General features: G+C 43.4%; 1 protein-coding gene across 1 annotated transcript in view; it reads left to right on the top strand.

Moving 5' to 3' along the window:
• The window catches only part of LOC135472451 (adhesion G-protein coupled receptor V1-like), a 113,780-nt gene that overhangs the window by 62,814 nt on the left and 34,796 nt on the right, over window positions 1-16,170 (top strand). The window contains exons 55-66 of the mRNA XM_064751967.1: window positions 4,802-5,070; window positions 5,455-5,686; window positions 6,205-6,409; window positions 6,858-7,013; window positions 7,489-7,636; window positions 7,916-8,087; window positions 8,493-8,622; window positions 11,308-11,484; window positions 12,721-12,960; window positions 13,749-13,871; window positions 15,009-15,176; window positions 15,762-16,151. Coding sequence (XP_064608037.1) covers window positions 4,802-5,070; window positions 5,455-5,686; window positions 6,205-6,409; window positions 6,858-7,013; window positions 7,489-7,636; window positions 7,916-8,087; window positions 8,493-8,622; window positions 11,308-11,484; window positions 12,721-12,960; window positions 13,749-13,871; window positions 15,009-15,176; window positions 15,762-16,151 — 2,410 coding nt within the window. The remainder of the gene's footprint in view (window positions 1-4,801; window positions 5,071-5,454; window positions 5,687-6,204; window positions 6,410-6,857; window positions 7,014-7,488; window positions 7,637-7,915; window positions 8,088-8,492; window positions 8,623-11,307; window positions 11,485-12,720; window positions 12,961-13,748; window positions 13,872-15,008; window positions 15,177-15,761; window positions 16,152-16,170) is intronic.

The following is a 16,170-nucleotide window of genomic DNA, read 5'->3' as shown; positions in this document are numbered from 1 at the left end:
TCTTGAGTTTCAGTATGTCTGTCCAGGTACAACTGTACGTGATACTGGAACGGCTGCGATCTGGAGTTTCAGTATGTCTGCCCAGGTAGAACCGTACATGATACTGGAAGGGCTGCAGTCTGGAGTTTCAGTATGTCTGTCCAGGTAGAACCGTACATGATACTGGAAGGGTTGCGATCTGGAGTATCAGTATGTCTGCCCAGGTAGAACCGTACATGATACTGGAAGGGCTGCGATCTGAATATCAGTATGTCTGCCCAGGTAGAACCGTACATGATACTGGAAGGGCTGCGATCTGGAGTATCAGTATGTCTGCCCAGGTAGAACCGTACATGATACTGGAAGGGCTGCAGTCTGGAGTATCAGTATGTCTGTCCAGGTATAACTGTACATGATGCTGGAAGGGCTGCGATCTTGAGTTTCGGTATGTCTGTCCAGGTATAACTGTACGTGATACTGGAAGGGCTGTGATCTGGAGTTTCAGTATGTCTGCCCAGGTAGAACCGTACATGATACTGGAAGGTTTGCGATCTGGAGTATCAGTATGTCTGCCCAGGTAGAACCGTACATGATACTGGAAGGGCTGCGATCTGGAGTTTCAGTATATCTGTCCAGGCACAACTATACATGATACTGGAAGGGCTGCGATCTGGAGTTTCAGTATGTCCGTCCAGGCACAACTGTACATGATACTGGAAGGACTGCAGTCTGGAGTTTCAGTATGTATGTCCAGGTACAACTGTACATGATACTGGAAGGGCTGCGATCTGGAGTATCAGTATGTCTGTCCAGGTAGAACCGTACATGATACTGGAAGGGCTGCAATCTGGAGTATCAGTATGTCTGTCCAGGCACAACTGTACATGATACTGGAAGGGCTGCAATCTGGAGTTTCAGTATGTCTGACCAGGTACAACTGTACATGATGCTGGAAGGGCTGCAGTCTGGAGTTTCAGTATGTCTGTCCATGTACAACTGTACATGATACTGGAAGGGCTGCGATCTGGAGTTTCAGTATGTCTGACCAGGTACAACTGTACATGATACTGGAAGGGCTGCGATCTGGAGTTTCAGTATGTCTGTCCAGGTATAACTGTACATGATACTGGAAGGGCTACAGTCTGGAGTTTCAGTATGTATGTCCAGGTATAACTGTACATGATGCTGGAAGGGCTGCGATCTGGAGTTTCAGTATGTATGTCCAGGCACAACTGTACATGATGCTGGAAGGGCTGCGATCTTGAGTTTCAGTATGTCTGTCCAGGTACAACTGTACGTGATACTGGAACGGCTGCGATCTGGAGTTTCAGTATGTCTGCCCAGGTAGAACCGTACATGATACTGGAAGGGCTGCAGTCTGGAGTTTCAGTATGTCTGTCCAGGTAGAACCGTACATGATACTGGAAGGGTTGCGATCTGGAGTATCAGTATGTCTGCCCAGGTAGAACCGTACATGATACTGGAAGGGCTGCGATCTGAATATCAGTATGTCTGCCCAGGTAGAACCGTACATGATACTGGAAGGGCTGCGATCTGGAGTATCAGTATGTCTGCCCAGGTAGAACCGTACATGATACTGGAAGGGCTGCGATCTGGAGTATCAGTATGTCTGTCCAGGTATAACTGTACATGATACTGGAAGGGCTGCGATCTTGAGTTTCAGTATGTCTGTCCAGGTATAACTGTACGTGATACTGGAAGGGCTGTGATCTGGAGTTTCAGTATGTCTTCCCAGGTAGAACCGTACATGATACTGGAAGGTTTGCGATTTGGAGTATCAGTATGTCTGCCCAGGTAGAACCGTACATGATACTGGAAGGGCTGCGATCTGGAGTTTCAGTATATCTGTCCAGGCACAACTATACATGATACTGGAAGGGCTGCGATCTGGAGTTTCAGTATGTCCGTCCAGGCACAACTGTACATGATACTGGAAGGACTGCAGTCTGGAGTTTCAGTATGTATGTCCAGGTACAACTGTACATGATACTGGAAGGGCTGCGATCTGGAGTATCAGTATGTCTGTCCAGGTAGAACCGTACATGATACTGGAAGGGCTGCAGTCTGGAGTATCAGTATGTCTGTCCAGGCACAACTGTACATGATACTGGAAGGGCTGCAATCTGGAGTTTCAGTATGTCTGACCAGGTACAACTGTACATGATGCTGGAAGGGCTGCAGTCTGGAGTTTCAGTATGTCTGTCCATGTACAACTGTACATGATACTGGAAGGGCTGCGATCTGGAGTTTCAGTATGTCTGACCAGGTACAACTGTACATGATACTGGAAGGGCTGCGATCTGGAGTTTCAGTATGTCCGTCCAGGTATAACTGTACATGATACTGGAAGGGCTACAGTCTGGAGTTTCAGTATGTATGTCCAGGTATAACTGTACATGATGCTGGAAGGGCTGCGATCTGGAGTTTCAGTATGTATGTCCAGGCACAACTGTACATGATACTGGAAGGGCTGCGATCTGGAGTTTCAGTATGTCTGTCCAGGCACAACTGTACATGATGCTGGAAGGGCTGCGATCTGGAGTTTCAGTATGTCTGTCCAGGTACAACTGTACATGATACTGGAAGGGCTGCGATCTGGAGTTTCAGTATTTATATCCAGGTAGAACCGTACATGACACTGGAAGGGCTGCGATCTGGAGTATCAGTATGTCTGCCCAGGTAGAACCGTACATGATACTGGAAAGGCTGCAATCTGGAGTTTCAGTATGTCTGTCCAGGTATAACTGTACATGATACTGGAAGGGCTGCGATCTGGAGTATCAGTATGTATGTCCAGGCACAACTGTACGTGATACTGGAAGGACTGCAGTCTGGAGTTTCAGTATGTATGTCCAGGTACAACTGTACATGATACTGGAAGGGCTGCGATCTGGAGTATCAGGATGTCTGCCCAGGTAGAACCGTACATGATACTGGAAGGGCTGCGATCTGGGGTTTCAGTATTTATGTCCAAGTAGAACCGTACGTGATACTGGAAGGGCTGCGATCTGGAGTATCAGTATGTCTGCCCAGGTAGAACCGGACATGATACTGGAAGGGTTGCAATCTGGAGTATCAGTATGTCTACCCAGGTAGAACCGTACGTGATACTGGAAGGGCTGCAATCTTTAGTATCAGTATGTCTACCCAGGTAGAACCGTACGTGATACTGGAAGGGCTGCGATCTGGAGTTTCAGTATGTCTGTCCAGGTAGAACCGTACGTGATACTGGAAGGGCTGCGATCTGGAGTTTCAGTATGTCTGTCCAGGTATAACTGTACATGATACTGGAAGGGCTGCGATCTGAATGTCAGTATGTCCGTCCAGGTACAACAGGATGAGATACTGGAAGGGCTGCAATCTGGTGTTTCAGTATTTATGTCCAGGTAGAACCGTACGTGATACTGGAAGGGCTGCGATCTGGAGTTTCAGTATGTCTGTCCAGGTATAACTGTACATGATACTGGAAGGGCTGCGATCTGGAGTATCAGTATGTCCGTCCAGGTACAACTGTACATGATACTATAAGGGCTGCGATCTGAATGTCAGTATGTCCGTCCAGGTACAACTGGATGAGATACTGGAAGGGCTGCGATCTGGTGTTTCAGTATTTATGTCCAGGTAGAACTGTAAGTGATACTGGAAGGGCTGCGATCTGGAGTTTCATTATGTCTGTCCAGGTACAACTGTACATGATACTGGAAGGGCTGCAATCTGGAGTTTCAGTATGTCCGTCCAGGTACAACTATACATGATACTGGAAGGGCTGCAATCTGGAGTTTCAGTATGTATGTCCAGGTAGAACCGTACATGATACTGGAAGGGCTGCAATCTGGAGTTTCAGTATGTCCGTCCAGGCACAACTGTACATGATGCTGGAAGGGCTGCGATCTGGAGTTTCAGTATTTATGTCCAGGTACAACTGTACATGATGCTGGAAGGGCTGCGATCTGGAGTTTTAGTATGTATGTCCAGGTACAACTGTACATGATGCTGGAAGGGCTGCGATCTGGAGTTTCAGTATGTATGTCCAGGTAGAACCGTACGTGATACTGGAAGGGCTGCGATCTGGAGTATCAGTATGTCCGTCCAGGTACAACTGTACATGATGCTGGAAGGGCTGCGATCTGGAGTTTCAGTATGTATGTCCAGGTACAACTGTACATGATGCTGCAAGGACTGCAGTCTGGAGTTTCAGTATGTCTGCCCAGGTAGAACCGTACGTGACACTGGAAGGGCTGCGATCTGGAGTATCAGTATGTCTGCCCAGGTAGAACCGTACATGATACTGGAAGGGCTGCGATCTGGAGTATCAGTATGTCTGCCCAGGTATAACTGTACATGATACTGGAAGGGCTGCGATCTGGAGTTTCAGTATGTATGTCCAGGCACGACTGTACATGATACTGGAAGGGCTGCGATCTGGAGTTTCAGTAATAATGAACACTTTATTTGTGTTCATTATTACTGAAGGGGAGGGGATGCTCATATTTGCTAAGGTTTAAAGTGTGGATAAGCTTGTAATGTACTACAAATTTTCGGTTATGACCTGATGTGACAAACTATGTTTTTCCCTAACCTAGGTAGGAACACAGATATTCTAAATGAGATATATGCATACTGTAAAAGATAGTAGCTAGCAATATTCTGCATCAGTTATGGATATAAATTTGTATTCTTCTAAAGCTAAGATAACTGCCAGTTGAGTACCACTTGGAATAAATTTTTATCAGTTTAGTTACTATTATATGGTATTGTATTTGTTAAATTTAGGAATTTTGCTTTGTTTTCCTACTTCCAGATCTGTTATTTTCAAATTCTACACAAACAGCAAGTTTGCCATCTACCAGTACATCCCAACCCAAGGAGCCACTGATGTCAAACATGCCTTGATTGGTGGAGAACATTATTTAGTTATAGCCAATGGGATGTTAGATGAGCCGAGCAGTGCAAGCCTGTCATTAGTGGTGTATAGGTGGGACAAAGGAGGACAAAGTTTCCAGTGGTTCCAGAGCCTAGAAACTCAGAGTGCACAATCAGTACAAGTGTTCACCGGACCAGACCAGAGAGGTGACTGATTGGAGAAATTATGATAATTTCTTAAAAATGATTGCAAAAATTGGTTAAATTTGAGAGAAGCAAATCAGCAAATTTCATGAAATTTATTGAATACAATTGCAATAACTTTTCTTCTGGAGCCGTATACTGCTTTAATCAAGATAGTGTCATTCCCAAATATGGTTAAGAAAATTGTTTTAGTAACTTTCAATGAATGTTGAATAAATACTACTTTCAAGACAGGAGTAAAGTTTAATGAAATAACGTATGAGTGTCTAACAAATGCTATTGGTGTGTTCTTGATATAATTACGTCTATAATATCAACAAAATTACTTGAAAAGATGAAAAATACATACATGGCACACTGAGTAAATATCTGATTTTTCCTATTCAGTATATGTCATCATCGCTGATGTAGTTGCCAACTCCACAGTATTTGTCTGGGATGTTGCTCAGCTGAAATTTGTCCTGGTATGGCAAGCAAGGCCGGCTTCTCATGTCTCCATGGTTACTGTCAATCAGCCGACAGAGCAGGCTGTGTTACTGACCCTGGCTAACCCGGACACTGACCCAGGCTCCACTCTGTACCAAGTCACAATGGTCAGAGATAGTGACTTCATTCCCAGGTAAAGAACGCTAAATTATTATCTATGCATTTGACTTGAATGCATTTTTGTACATGAATAAAAACATTTTTTTGATGACTGTAAGTACTTATAATATCCTAATCCGTCCTAACAACTGCACCCAATAACACTACATATAATCACCTTATTTCCCTTGATGTTTCATCTCGCTTTTTGCCTGAAGGTACCATCTTAAAACATGTGTATGTGTGTGTCATTTTTGTCAGTGGTTGATAATGTGTTAAAATCTGAATCTGTGTTAGTTGCCACAGTTTGCCACTCGCAAACCATTTTCAATATCGGTTGTTGGTATTCGTTTGATGGGTACTTTTAATTCAGAATAATGTGTTCCACCTAAAGTTTGGTATGAAAAAATGCACTTTCAGAAACACATGAAAGTTTTTCAAACTTCACCTAAAATGAATCAGTCAGAATCAGTCTTGAAAAAGGCTAGGTGAAATACAGTATCTTTGTGTAATATTAGACATACACCTGACTTTATACCTGAAAATGTGTAGGACAGCCACACTGACCTTTGCCCCTGGAGAAACATTAAAGCAGACATCTGTTGTGGTCCTCGAGGATGACCTTCCTGAGGATACTGAAACCTTCTACGTCGCACTTAGCAACCCACAGGGAGGAGCAGAAATTGGGGCAAATCAGAAAGCTTCCATCAATATATTATCCAATGATGATGCTCATGGAATCATTGAGTTTGCAGAGGTAAGTTTGAAGGTGATATTGTACATTAATATTGATGCACTTCGTATATGGCATTGGAGCTAAAAACAAGGTGTTCATTTCAACTGTTTGTTTTAATGGCCATGCATATGGAGGAGGGGCCTCCGTGGTGGAGATGCTTAATGTGCCAGCAGGGCACAATGACCCAGGAGCCTCTTGCCGATGCGGTTACTGTGAGTCCAGCTCAGGCCGGTTTCCTCTGCAGACATCCGTGGGAAGGTCTGCCAGCAGCTTGAAGGTGGTTGTGGGTTTTCTCCTGCCACAATTCTTGTCACGGTTGTAAAAGTGAAATATTCTTGAGTATGGCATAAAACACCAGTCAAATGAGTAAAGTAAATGTAATTTGGCTTACTGATGGAAAGATGTTGTTAAATGAAGTGGTAGAAAAAAGCTTTTGTATGATAATTTACTTTAATGTGTTAATTTGAAGGACTCCTTGGACAGACGAGAAGCTGAAATTCCCCAGAAGGACAACCCTGTCCAGCTGACAGTAAGGCGTTACCGTGGTAACTACGGTCGTGTTGTAATCAGATGGCGTCTCACAGGAGACCAGAGTTCTCAGGACATCACGCCACAGTCAGGACTGGTAAGAAGAGCTGTTTTTCTCCAAACTTAAGCATCGTATAATGATATCAAACAGCCCTGGGAATGGTTGATTGGAATCATGTGATGAATACATTTTTTTGGTTTACAGAATTTAAGAAGAAAGTTCAATAACTATTTTTGGTGATAAATTTATCCATGCTGGGTTAATACTTGTGTGAAGATATTCATTTTCTTCATTTGTCCAATAGTACCATTAACAATGCAGTGGTCGGTTCAAGTTCAAGCCTCATTGCTTTGCTTTCTGTTTCACACCAGATTGTTTCTCTGATATTAGACAAAGGGCAATTTTTTCCTCTACCCCTAAACCTGACCAGTACCAGAGTTCAGTGGAAAACCTCAATTAAATAATTAGGTGAAGAAATACATTAAATTTTCACATTTTATGTGTTTGTTATAAATGTATATGCACAATGTAAACATATAATTACCTGTGAGAACACCTGTGTTTATTACAGGTAGAATTTGGGTCAGGTCAGAGTATAGCCACCATCAGTCTGATCATTAAGGATGATCTCCTCCCAGAGCTGCCAGAACTTACCTATGTTACCATGGAGACAGTCGTGGAGCCAGGCACAGGGCTGCTGAATAAAGGAGCAGTTTTAGGTATGTTTGTATACTTACAGCCGCGTTCACAGTCAGGTTGATCACTTGAATTTGACAAGTTGAATGAAGGTACGTGTAAGACGTGCTAGGTATATCATGCCATTGCACATGTAGCATTTGACAAATGGCATCTTATGAATGTATCTTATACACGAAACAGACTTAGATGTACAGGTATGTACACATACATCCTACCTTCTCTTAGCTTGTTACTTTAAACATGTATGAAAAAGGCTGCCCTGATTGATCTACCTGTAATCCGTTTGTCTTGTTACTCAGGGCCTAACCGCATAGCCCGGCTGACAGTGTTAGCTAGTGACTCTCCTCACGGGGTGGTGTACTGGGAGCTGCCGTCTGTCGAGGTGGCAGAGCCAGAAGGAACAGACTCCACTGTCTTGCTCAACATCATCCGTGAACAGGGAACTCTGGGAGATATCCAGATTTCATACAGGTGAGTTATCTCCCTTGGAAGTGAGTTAGATCTGTGGGATTTTAGTATTGCACTGTCAAGTCTGTTCTTTATGTTAGTATCTTTATGTTTTAAGGAGGACTTAAATCAGCAATTTTAGCAAAGAAATTTTTAAATCCATGCACTTTTAATCTTATTTACATTAGCGACAAAAGTAAATTTTGTTTATATTACCTCATGTACTTAATTCCATTTACATTATATCCAACTTCCTTAACTTTCCATCCAGAATTTCAGTAAATTATAAATTTATATAGGTTTTTTCATCAAGTTTATGTTTTGTATGTCCCACTTAGGTGTACTTCACTTGCATGACATCCTGCAGTCAGGTTTTGTGTGGAGCACACCTGGCGTAATGAGTGATTGTGTTGTTTTATTGTGATCCAGGACGAGTCAGGCTGTACAGTATGAGAGAGAAGAACAGGCAGCTTCAGGTCAAGATTACGTGGCCACACAGGGCAGGATCATCATCAGGGATGGGGTGAATAGGGGCACCATACCTGTACAGCTGCTCAGGGTAAGGCACAGGGGGTCATCAGGGATGGGGTGAATAGGGGCACCATACCTATACAGCTGCTCAGGGTAAGGCACAGGGGGTCATCAGGGATGGGGTGAATAGGGGCACCATACCTGTACAGCTGCTCAGGGTAAGCACAGGGGATCATCAGGGATGGGGTGAAGAGAGGCACCATACCTGTACAGCTGCTCAGGGTAAGGCACAAGGGGTCATCAGGGATAGGGTGAATAGAGGCACCATACCTGCACAGCTGCTCAGGGTAAGGCACAGGGGGTCATCAGGGATGGGGTGAAGAGAGGCACCATACCTGTACAGCTGCTCAGGGTAAGGCACAGGGGGTCATCAGGGATGGGGTGAAGAGAGGCACCATACCTGTACAGCTGCTCAGGGTAAGGCACAGGGGGTCATCAGGGATGGGGTGAAGAGAGGCACCATACCTGTACAGCTGCTCAGGGTAAGGCACAGGGGATCATCAGGGATGGGGTGAAGAGAGGCACCATACCTGCACAGATGCTTATGGTAAGGCATCAGGGATGGGGTGATGAAAGACACCATACCTGTATATCTGCTCAAAGTAAGGCATCACAGATGAGGTGATGTACAAGAGAGGCGCCATACTTGTACCACTGCTCAAGGTAGGGCATAAGGACGGGGTGAAGAGAGGCATCATACATGTACATCTGCTCATGGTAAGGCATCACAGATGAGGTGAACAGAGGCACCATACCTGCACAGATGCTTACAGTAAGGCATCAGAGATGGGGTGATGAAAGGCACCATACCTGTATATCTGCTCAAAGTAAGGCATCGCAGATGTGGTGAACACAGGCACCATACCTGTACATCTGCTCATGGTAAGGCATCATGGATGGGGTGAAGAGAGGCACCATACCTGTACATCTGCTCATGGTAAGGCATCATGGATGGGGTGAAGAGAGGCACCATACTTGTACATCTGCTTGTGGTAAGGTATAAGAATGGGGTGAAGAGAGGCACCATACCTGCACAGCTGCTCTTGGTAAGGCATAAGGACGGGGTGAAGAGAGGTACCATACTTGTACATCTGCTCAGGGTAAGGCATGAGCATGGGGTGAAGAGAGGCACCATACCTGCACAGCTGCTCATGGTAAGGCATCATGGATGGGGTGAAGAGAGGCACCATACTTACACATCTGCTCATGGTAAGGCATAAGGATGGGGTTAAGAGAGACACCATACCTGTACATCTGCTCATGGTAAGGCATCATGGATGGGGTGAAGAGAGGCACCATACCTGCACAGCTGCTCATGGTAAGGCATGAGGATGGGGTGAAGAGAGGCACCATATTTGTACATCTGCTTGTGGTAAGGTATAAGAATGGGGTGAAGAGAGGCACCATACCTGCACAGCTGCTCTTGGTAAGGCATAAGGACGGGGTGAAGAGAGGTACCATACCTGTACATCTGCTCAGGGTAAGGCTTGAGCATGGGGTGAAGAGAGGCACCATACCTGAACAGCTGCTCATGGTAAGGCATGAGGATGGGTTGAAGAGAGGCACCATATTTGTACATCTGCTCGTGGTAAGGTATAAGAATGGGGTGAAGAGAGGCACCATACTTGTACATCTGCTCATGGTAAGGCATGAGCATGGGGTGAAGAGAGGCACCATACCTGCACAACTGCTCTTGGTAAGGCATAAGGACGGGGTGAAGAGAGGTACCATACTTGTACATCTGCTCATGGTAAGGCATGAGCATGGGGTGAAGAGAGGCACCATACCTGCACAGCTGCTCATGGTAAGGCATGAGGATGGGTTGAAGAGAGGCACCATACTTACACATCTGCTCATGGTAAGGCATAAGGATGGGGTGGAGAAAGGCACCATACCTGCACAACTGCTTAAGGTAAGGCATAAGGACAGGGTGAAGAGAGGCACCATACTTGTACATCTGCTCATGGTAAGGCATGAGGATGGGGTGAAGGGAGGCACCATACATGCACAGCTGTTCATGGTAAGGCATAAGGATGGGGTAAAGAGAGGTACCATACCTGTACATCTGCTCGTGGTAAAACATGAGGATGGGGTGAAGAGAGGCACCATACTTACACATCTGCTCATGGTAAGGCATAAGGATGGGGTTAAGAGAGAAACCATATTTGTACATCTGCTTGTGGTAAGGTATAAGAATGGGGTGAAGAGAGGCACCATACCTGCACAGCTGCTCATGGTAAAGCATAAGGACGGGGTGAAGAGAGGCACCACACCTGCACAGCTGCTCATGGTAAGGCGTCAGGGATGGAGTGAAGAGAGGCACCATACCTGTACATCTCCTCATGGTATGGCACAGGGTTATCAGAGAGGGACGTTGGAGAATTGTAACTAGTAGAGCAACAGATTGATCAGGCTTAGGTACATACAAGAGTCTTCAGTAAAGCCTAAGAGAATGTGTACTGTTTGTTGGGCTGTCCTAAAGCATCAGGTAAATATTGAAAGGCACACAATCATCCAGTTGTCCCCAGTTGTCAGAAGCACACTAGTGAAGAGCAATCATAATTTGTATCTTTACTGCTTTGTATGTATTCTTTTTTTTCTAATAATACAATGCCAATAATAAATTATTACTTTCATATGACAAGTGTTATGATTTCTTTTCATTGGAATTCCATTTTTTTCAGTAACCTAAATATACACACCTGTATTTCAGGATGACTTACCTGAGCTGGAAGAAGTGTTCTTGGTGAACCTGACAGGTGTGGTGTTACTGGCGGGGACAGCAGGCCCTGGGGAGGTGCCCAGCGTGAGGGACCCTGGGAACAGTGTGGCTGTGATGATCCAAGAGAACGACAATGCTAGAGGACTGGTCCTCTTTGATGTCCTTACGGTCAGTGGAGAGGTGTCATTGTCATCTGTAGTATGTGTTAAACAGAAATCAGCGCTGATTCACCAACTTTGAGTGTTTTCACAGATGAGGGCTTTTCTCGTTTCAAAACAGAAAAATGAAAAAAAAGAATCAGAGAATTACAAATGTTTTTATGTTACAATACTGCAGTAAGACTCCTTCAGTGACTTTATACTTAGTACTACATACATGGAAGCTTGCTGTTAAATTCGTTGAATGAAAAGATCATCAGTGAGATAAAATCTGTAAATAATTGAATGAGAAGCACATTGAAAGATTGACCCAAAAATTTGTGTAAAAGTGTACATTAGAGGGGCAAAATAAGGTGATATAACTTGTTGGTACTGAAATTAACATTTTTCTAGTAGGATATCGTTGTGTGATTCAAGAAAAACTCAATACAACTTTTCAAGATCAGTAGAATTCTCAGACATTGGGCCAGTTACAAAACATTCAGAAAGACTGAATTATACTTGAATGGTATCTGTATATTTGATTTATATTACTTGTAGCTTTCAAGCAATATGCATGGTTCAATAGAGTATATTGCACAGTGAAAGTTGAATACCATGACTATTGTTCTCTTGAAAAGTAGAAATGATATCCCACTGAAAGCTTTGTGTCTTGTGGGTTATCACTTCCACCTCTCACTGTGCAATATTCTATTTATTATTTATATCCTGACATTTTCTCTACATGTATATAAATGCCTATCAGTTTATCTGTTGGATCTGTGAAAAAATAAGCAATGTGCCATCTTCTTCATATTTCTGATTCTATTCATACACACTGCAATTTCGTTCACGTCTGCGCTCGCAAAAACTTTTTACAGTTTTAAATGCTGTCTGTAAGTAATTATACATTCTACAAAGGTGCTTAATGCGAATACAATATAGGTATTTACATAAATAAAGCACATGAAGAATTTCTACCTCTTTTTTGGGTGAACTATATATTGCGCGGAAGTGCACGCCTTGTGATGCGGACCACGAAGATTTCAACGAATGTAGCAGACGGCACGTACAAAAGTAGTTCGGCAAGATCAGCTATGGGTCATGAGTCAAGGTCTCCAGCAGTGTAATAGCAAAATGTAATAACAAAAGTGATACCTAACTAGTGAAGATATCATTTTTATCAGTGAAGGAAATACTGGGATTTCACTGATGTATAAATAATAATGTGTATTATTGCATCTTTGTGTGTGTCTTCACATTACAGAACACAGAGGGCCGTGTGGATACGTACGAGGCATATGGAAGGAATCATACACTGGCGCTCAAGGTGTCTCGTGTCATTGGCTACTTCGGTTCTGTTCTGGTCCAATGGCAGGCTTACCATCGGGAGACAACAGTTGCAGACCTGACCCCCTCCAGTGGCACAGTTAGGTTTGCCCAGGGGCAGAAGGAAGCTTACATCTACATCACCATACTGGATGATGAGCTGTTTGAACCAATGGAGGTAGGACTTGTACTAAATGTAGTATCTTATTATATTTTGGGCTTTCCTACTACATGCAACATATAACGTCAACACCAAACTCGATCTTGGGGGACATCATTTCAAAGTTGGAAGGTTTTCACAGATGTTCATCCCACTTGTCAGTCAAATTCATTGATGGATTCATTGATCAAGTCACCAGAATAAATAAAGATGACAAGATATCGTATAGTTTAAAGCAGAGAAGTTTTCAACTACATGTACTGATATTGTACATGTTACACATTGTTTCAGATTTTATTCGGAAACATCGATCTAAAATGCTGTCACTTGTACATGTTAGACATTGTTTCAGACTTTATTCGGAAACATTGATTTAAAATGCTGTCACTTGTACATGTTAGACATTGTTTCAGACTTTATTCCGAAACATTGATTTCAAATGCTGTCACTTGTCACTAGATATTTTTCACATATATCATGGTGAAAGAATGAGTGAATACATGTACTTCTCATGTTTGACATGCACTTCTCATATTTGACATGCACTTCTCATCTTTGACATGCACTTCTCATATTTGACATGTAATTCTCATGTTTGACATGCACTTCTCATATTTGACATGCACTTCTCATCTTTGACATGCACTTCTCATATTTGACATGTAATTCTCATATTTGACATGCACTTCTCATATTTGACATGCACTTCTAATGTTTGACATGCACTTCTCATATTTGACATGTAATTCTCATATTTGACATGCACTTCTTATATTTGACATGTACTTATCACATTTGTACTCCAGCAATTTGATGTGAAGTTAATTGGCACAAGTGAAGGGGCTAGCTTAGGGGCTATCAGCAATGTCAGGGTGGCTATTCTGAAGAATGACTCCCCGAGGGGCCTCTTTGGCTTTGTACCCACAGAGGTAAGCCTGTTAAAAAGCTGACAGTTTTCTGTAAACAAGTCAAGAATAAATAAATGAATGATTATGTTATGACTCGACTGGTAATGGTAGTGTCGAGACAACATTTTGCCCAGAGGCAGAAGGAGGCATGCATCTACATTACCATACAGGACAATGGGTTGTTTGAACCAATGGAGGTAGTACTGAATGTATTATCGTATACTCTGTTATACTTTGGGTTTTCCCACTACATGGATCATGTAACTTCCGCACTAAAAATCAGAGGGGGGCCTCCGTGGTTCAGTTGGTTAACACGATGGCACAGCGTAAAAACTCAGAAGACTCTCACCAACGTGGTCGTTGTGAGTTCAAGTCCAATTCACGCTGGCTTCCTCTCCAGCCATAAGTGGGAAGGTCTGACAGCAACTTACCGATGGTCGTGGGTTTCCTCCCACCATAATGCTGGCTGCCATCATGTACATGTACGGGAAATATTCTTGAGTACAGTGTAAAACACCAATCATATAAATCATATATATAACAATCAGAGACACACACTTTGAAACATAGTTGTGTCACAACATTCGATCTTGGGCAACGCCATTTCAAAGCTGGAAGGTTTTCACAAATGTTCACCCCACTTGTCAATCAAATTCATCGATCTTCTTTGTCATGTCCATTTATTGCCTCTGAGGGGAGGCTGAAAAGTTCTTGGCCTGAGGTATTAAAAGATAAATTCGTCAGACATGGGGATATTTCTCATTCAATTACTCAGAGCATAATGACCTTAATGACTTCTAACTTCCTTTATATATTGATAAGGAGGGGCTCACATAGTGACCTACATAATGAGCAGATAGGATGAGTCCTGGTACCTCAAGCGGGAACTGTCCAGCCTCCCCTCATATAACAATAAATCCCGGTATCCTATGTATGGTAGTGTTACATAGAAACTTCTTCAAACTGTAAACAAAACAACTTTAGATGTGTCTGACTTTCCAGCTGGGATAGTCCTATAGGAAACAACCAATGAGGATGAACTTGCAGAGAACCAGCCAGGAAAACAAATACATTACAATGAAAACACAGGCATTTGGTTTCGATTCAAACACCTAGGTGTGGATTGCCCTCAGGTGTATTGACTTGATGTGTTTGTAGGTGTCTGTGGCAGAGGCCTCATTCCAAGGTGATCCTAATGGGCGTGTGGCCCTAACCGTTACCCGCCAGGTGGGGACAGAGGGCGTGGTCCCTGTACAGTGGAGACTTAATGCTGAGGCTCAGAATGACTTTGATCCGCCTCGCTCTGGACTCCTCACTTTCCAGCATGTAAGTCTCTTAGCATTTCTGTATAGAGAACATTGGCTATTTTGTTGTAATCACATCTAGCTACTTAATTCTGGACTTATCTATGGTTTAGGGGGGCCTCCATGGCTCAGTTGGTTAGCGCGCTAGCACAGCATAATGACCCAGGAGTCTCTCACCAATGCGGTCGCTGTGAGTTCAAGTCCAGCTCATGCTGGCTTCCTCTCCGGTCATAAGTGGGAAGGTCTGTCAGCAACCTGTGGATGGTCGTGGGTTTCCTCCCACCATAATGCTGGCCGCCGTCGTATAAGTGAAATATTCTTGAGTACGGCGTAAAACACCAATCAAATAAATAAAAAAATAAATTTATGGTTAGTGGTTGGATTTAACAGCTGAGTGAAAAAAGGGAAAGCTTTCTTTAATATTACAATATGTGAGATTTATTTGTTAAGGAACTAGAAAGTCATCTGTAATGTCCATGTTTGTATAATCAGCTGTCTTGTAGATACAAAAATAGTGCTGTTTGACCTTTATCCAGAGAAGGTAATTCCTGAAAGCAAACTGTTAAACTGACATAATCATTTGACTGAAATTCAAATTGTTCCACAGGGAGAGCCTCAGAAAACAATCACACTGACAACAAAATCAGATGGGATTCTGGAAGGCGAGGAGGAATTCATTGTGTCCCTTGTGTCAGCAGAAGATGCTGACATCTCCCATGACAATGGGGATGCCACTGTGATTATCTCCCCTGATCCTGGATCTAGTGGTACAGTCTCCATTCTGCCTGCATATCGTCAGGTTTACATCGGTGAACCTGGGGAATCTAGTCCTACGTACAGAGGCCAGACAGACGTTGTTTTGTCACGAGGCGCAGGGATTTTCAGCGGCATCACAGTCACATGGTCTATAACACCACGTTCTGTTACTGCATTTGCACAACTGGAAGGATCATTGGAGTTTGCCACACTTCAGGAAACGGCTACTATCACCTTACAGGTAATCAGAAAAACTAAAG

This window comes from Liolophura sinensis, chromosome 8, assembly GCF_032854445.1.
Source record: "Liolophura sinensis isolate JHLJ2023 chromosome 8, CUHK_Ljap_v2, whole genome shotgun sequence".
NCBI lineage: Eukaryota > Metazoa > Mollusca > Polyplacophora > Chitonida > Chitonidae > Liolophura > Liolophura sinensis.
Note: the sequence above shows the minus strand (reverse complement) of the source record. Positions and strands in the feature narration are given on the sequence as shown.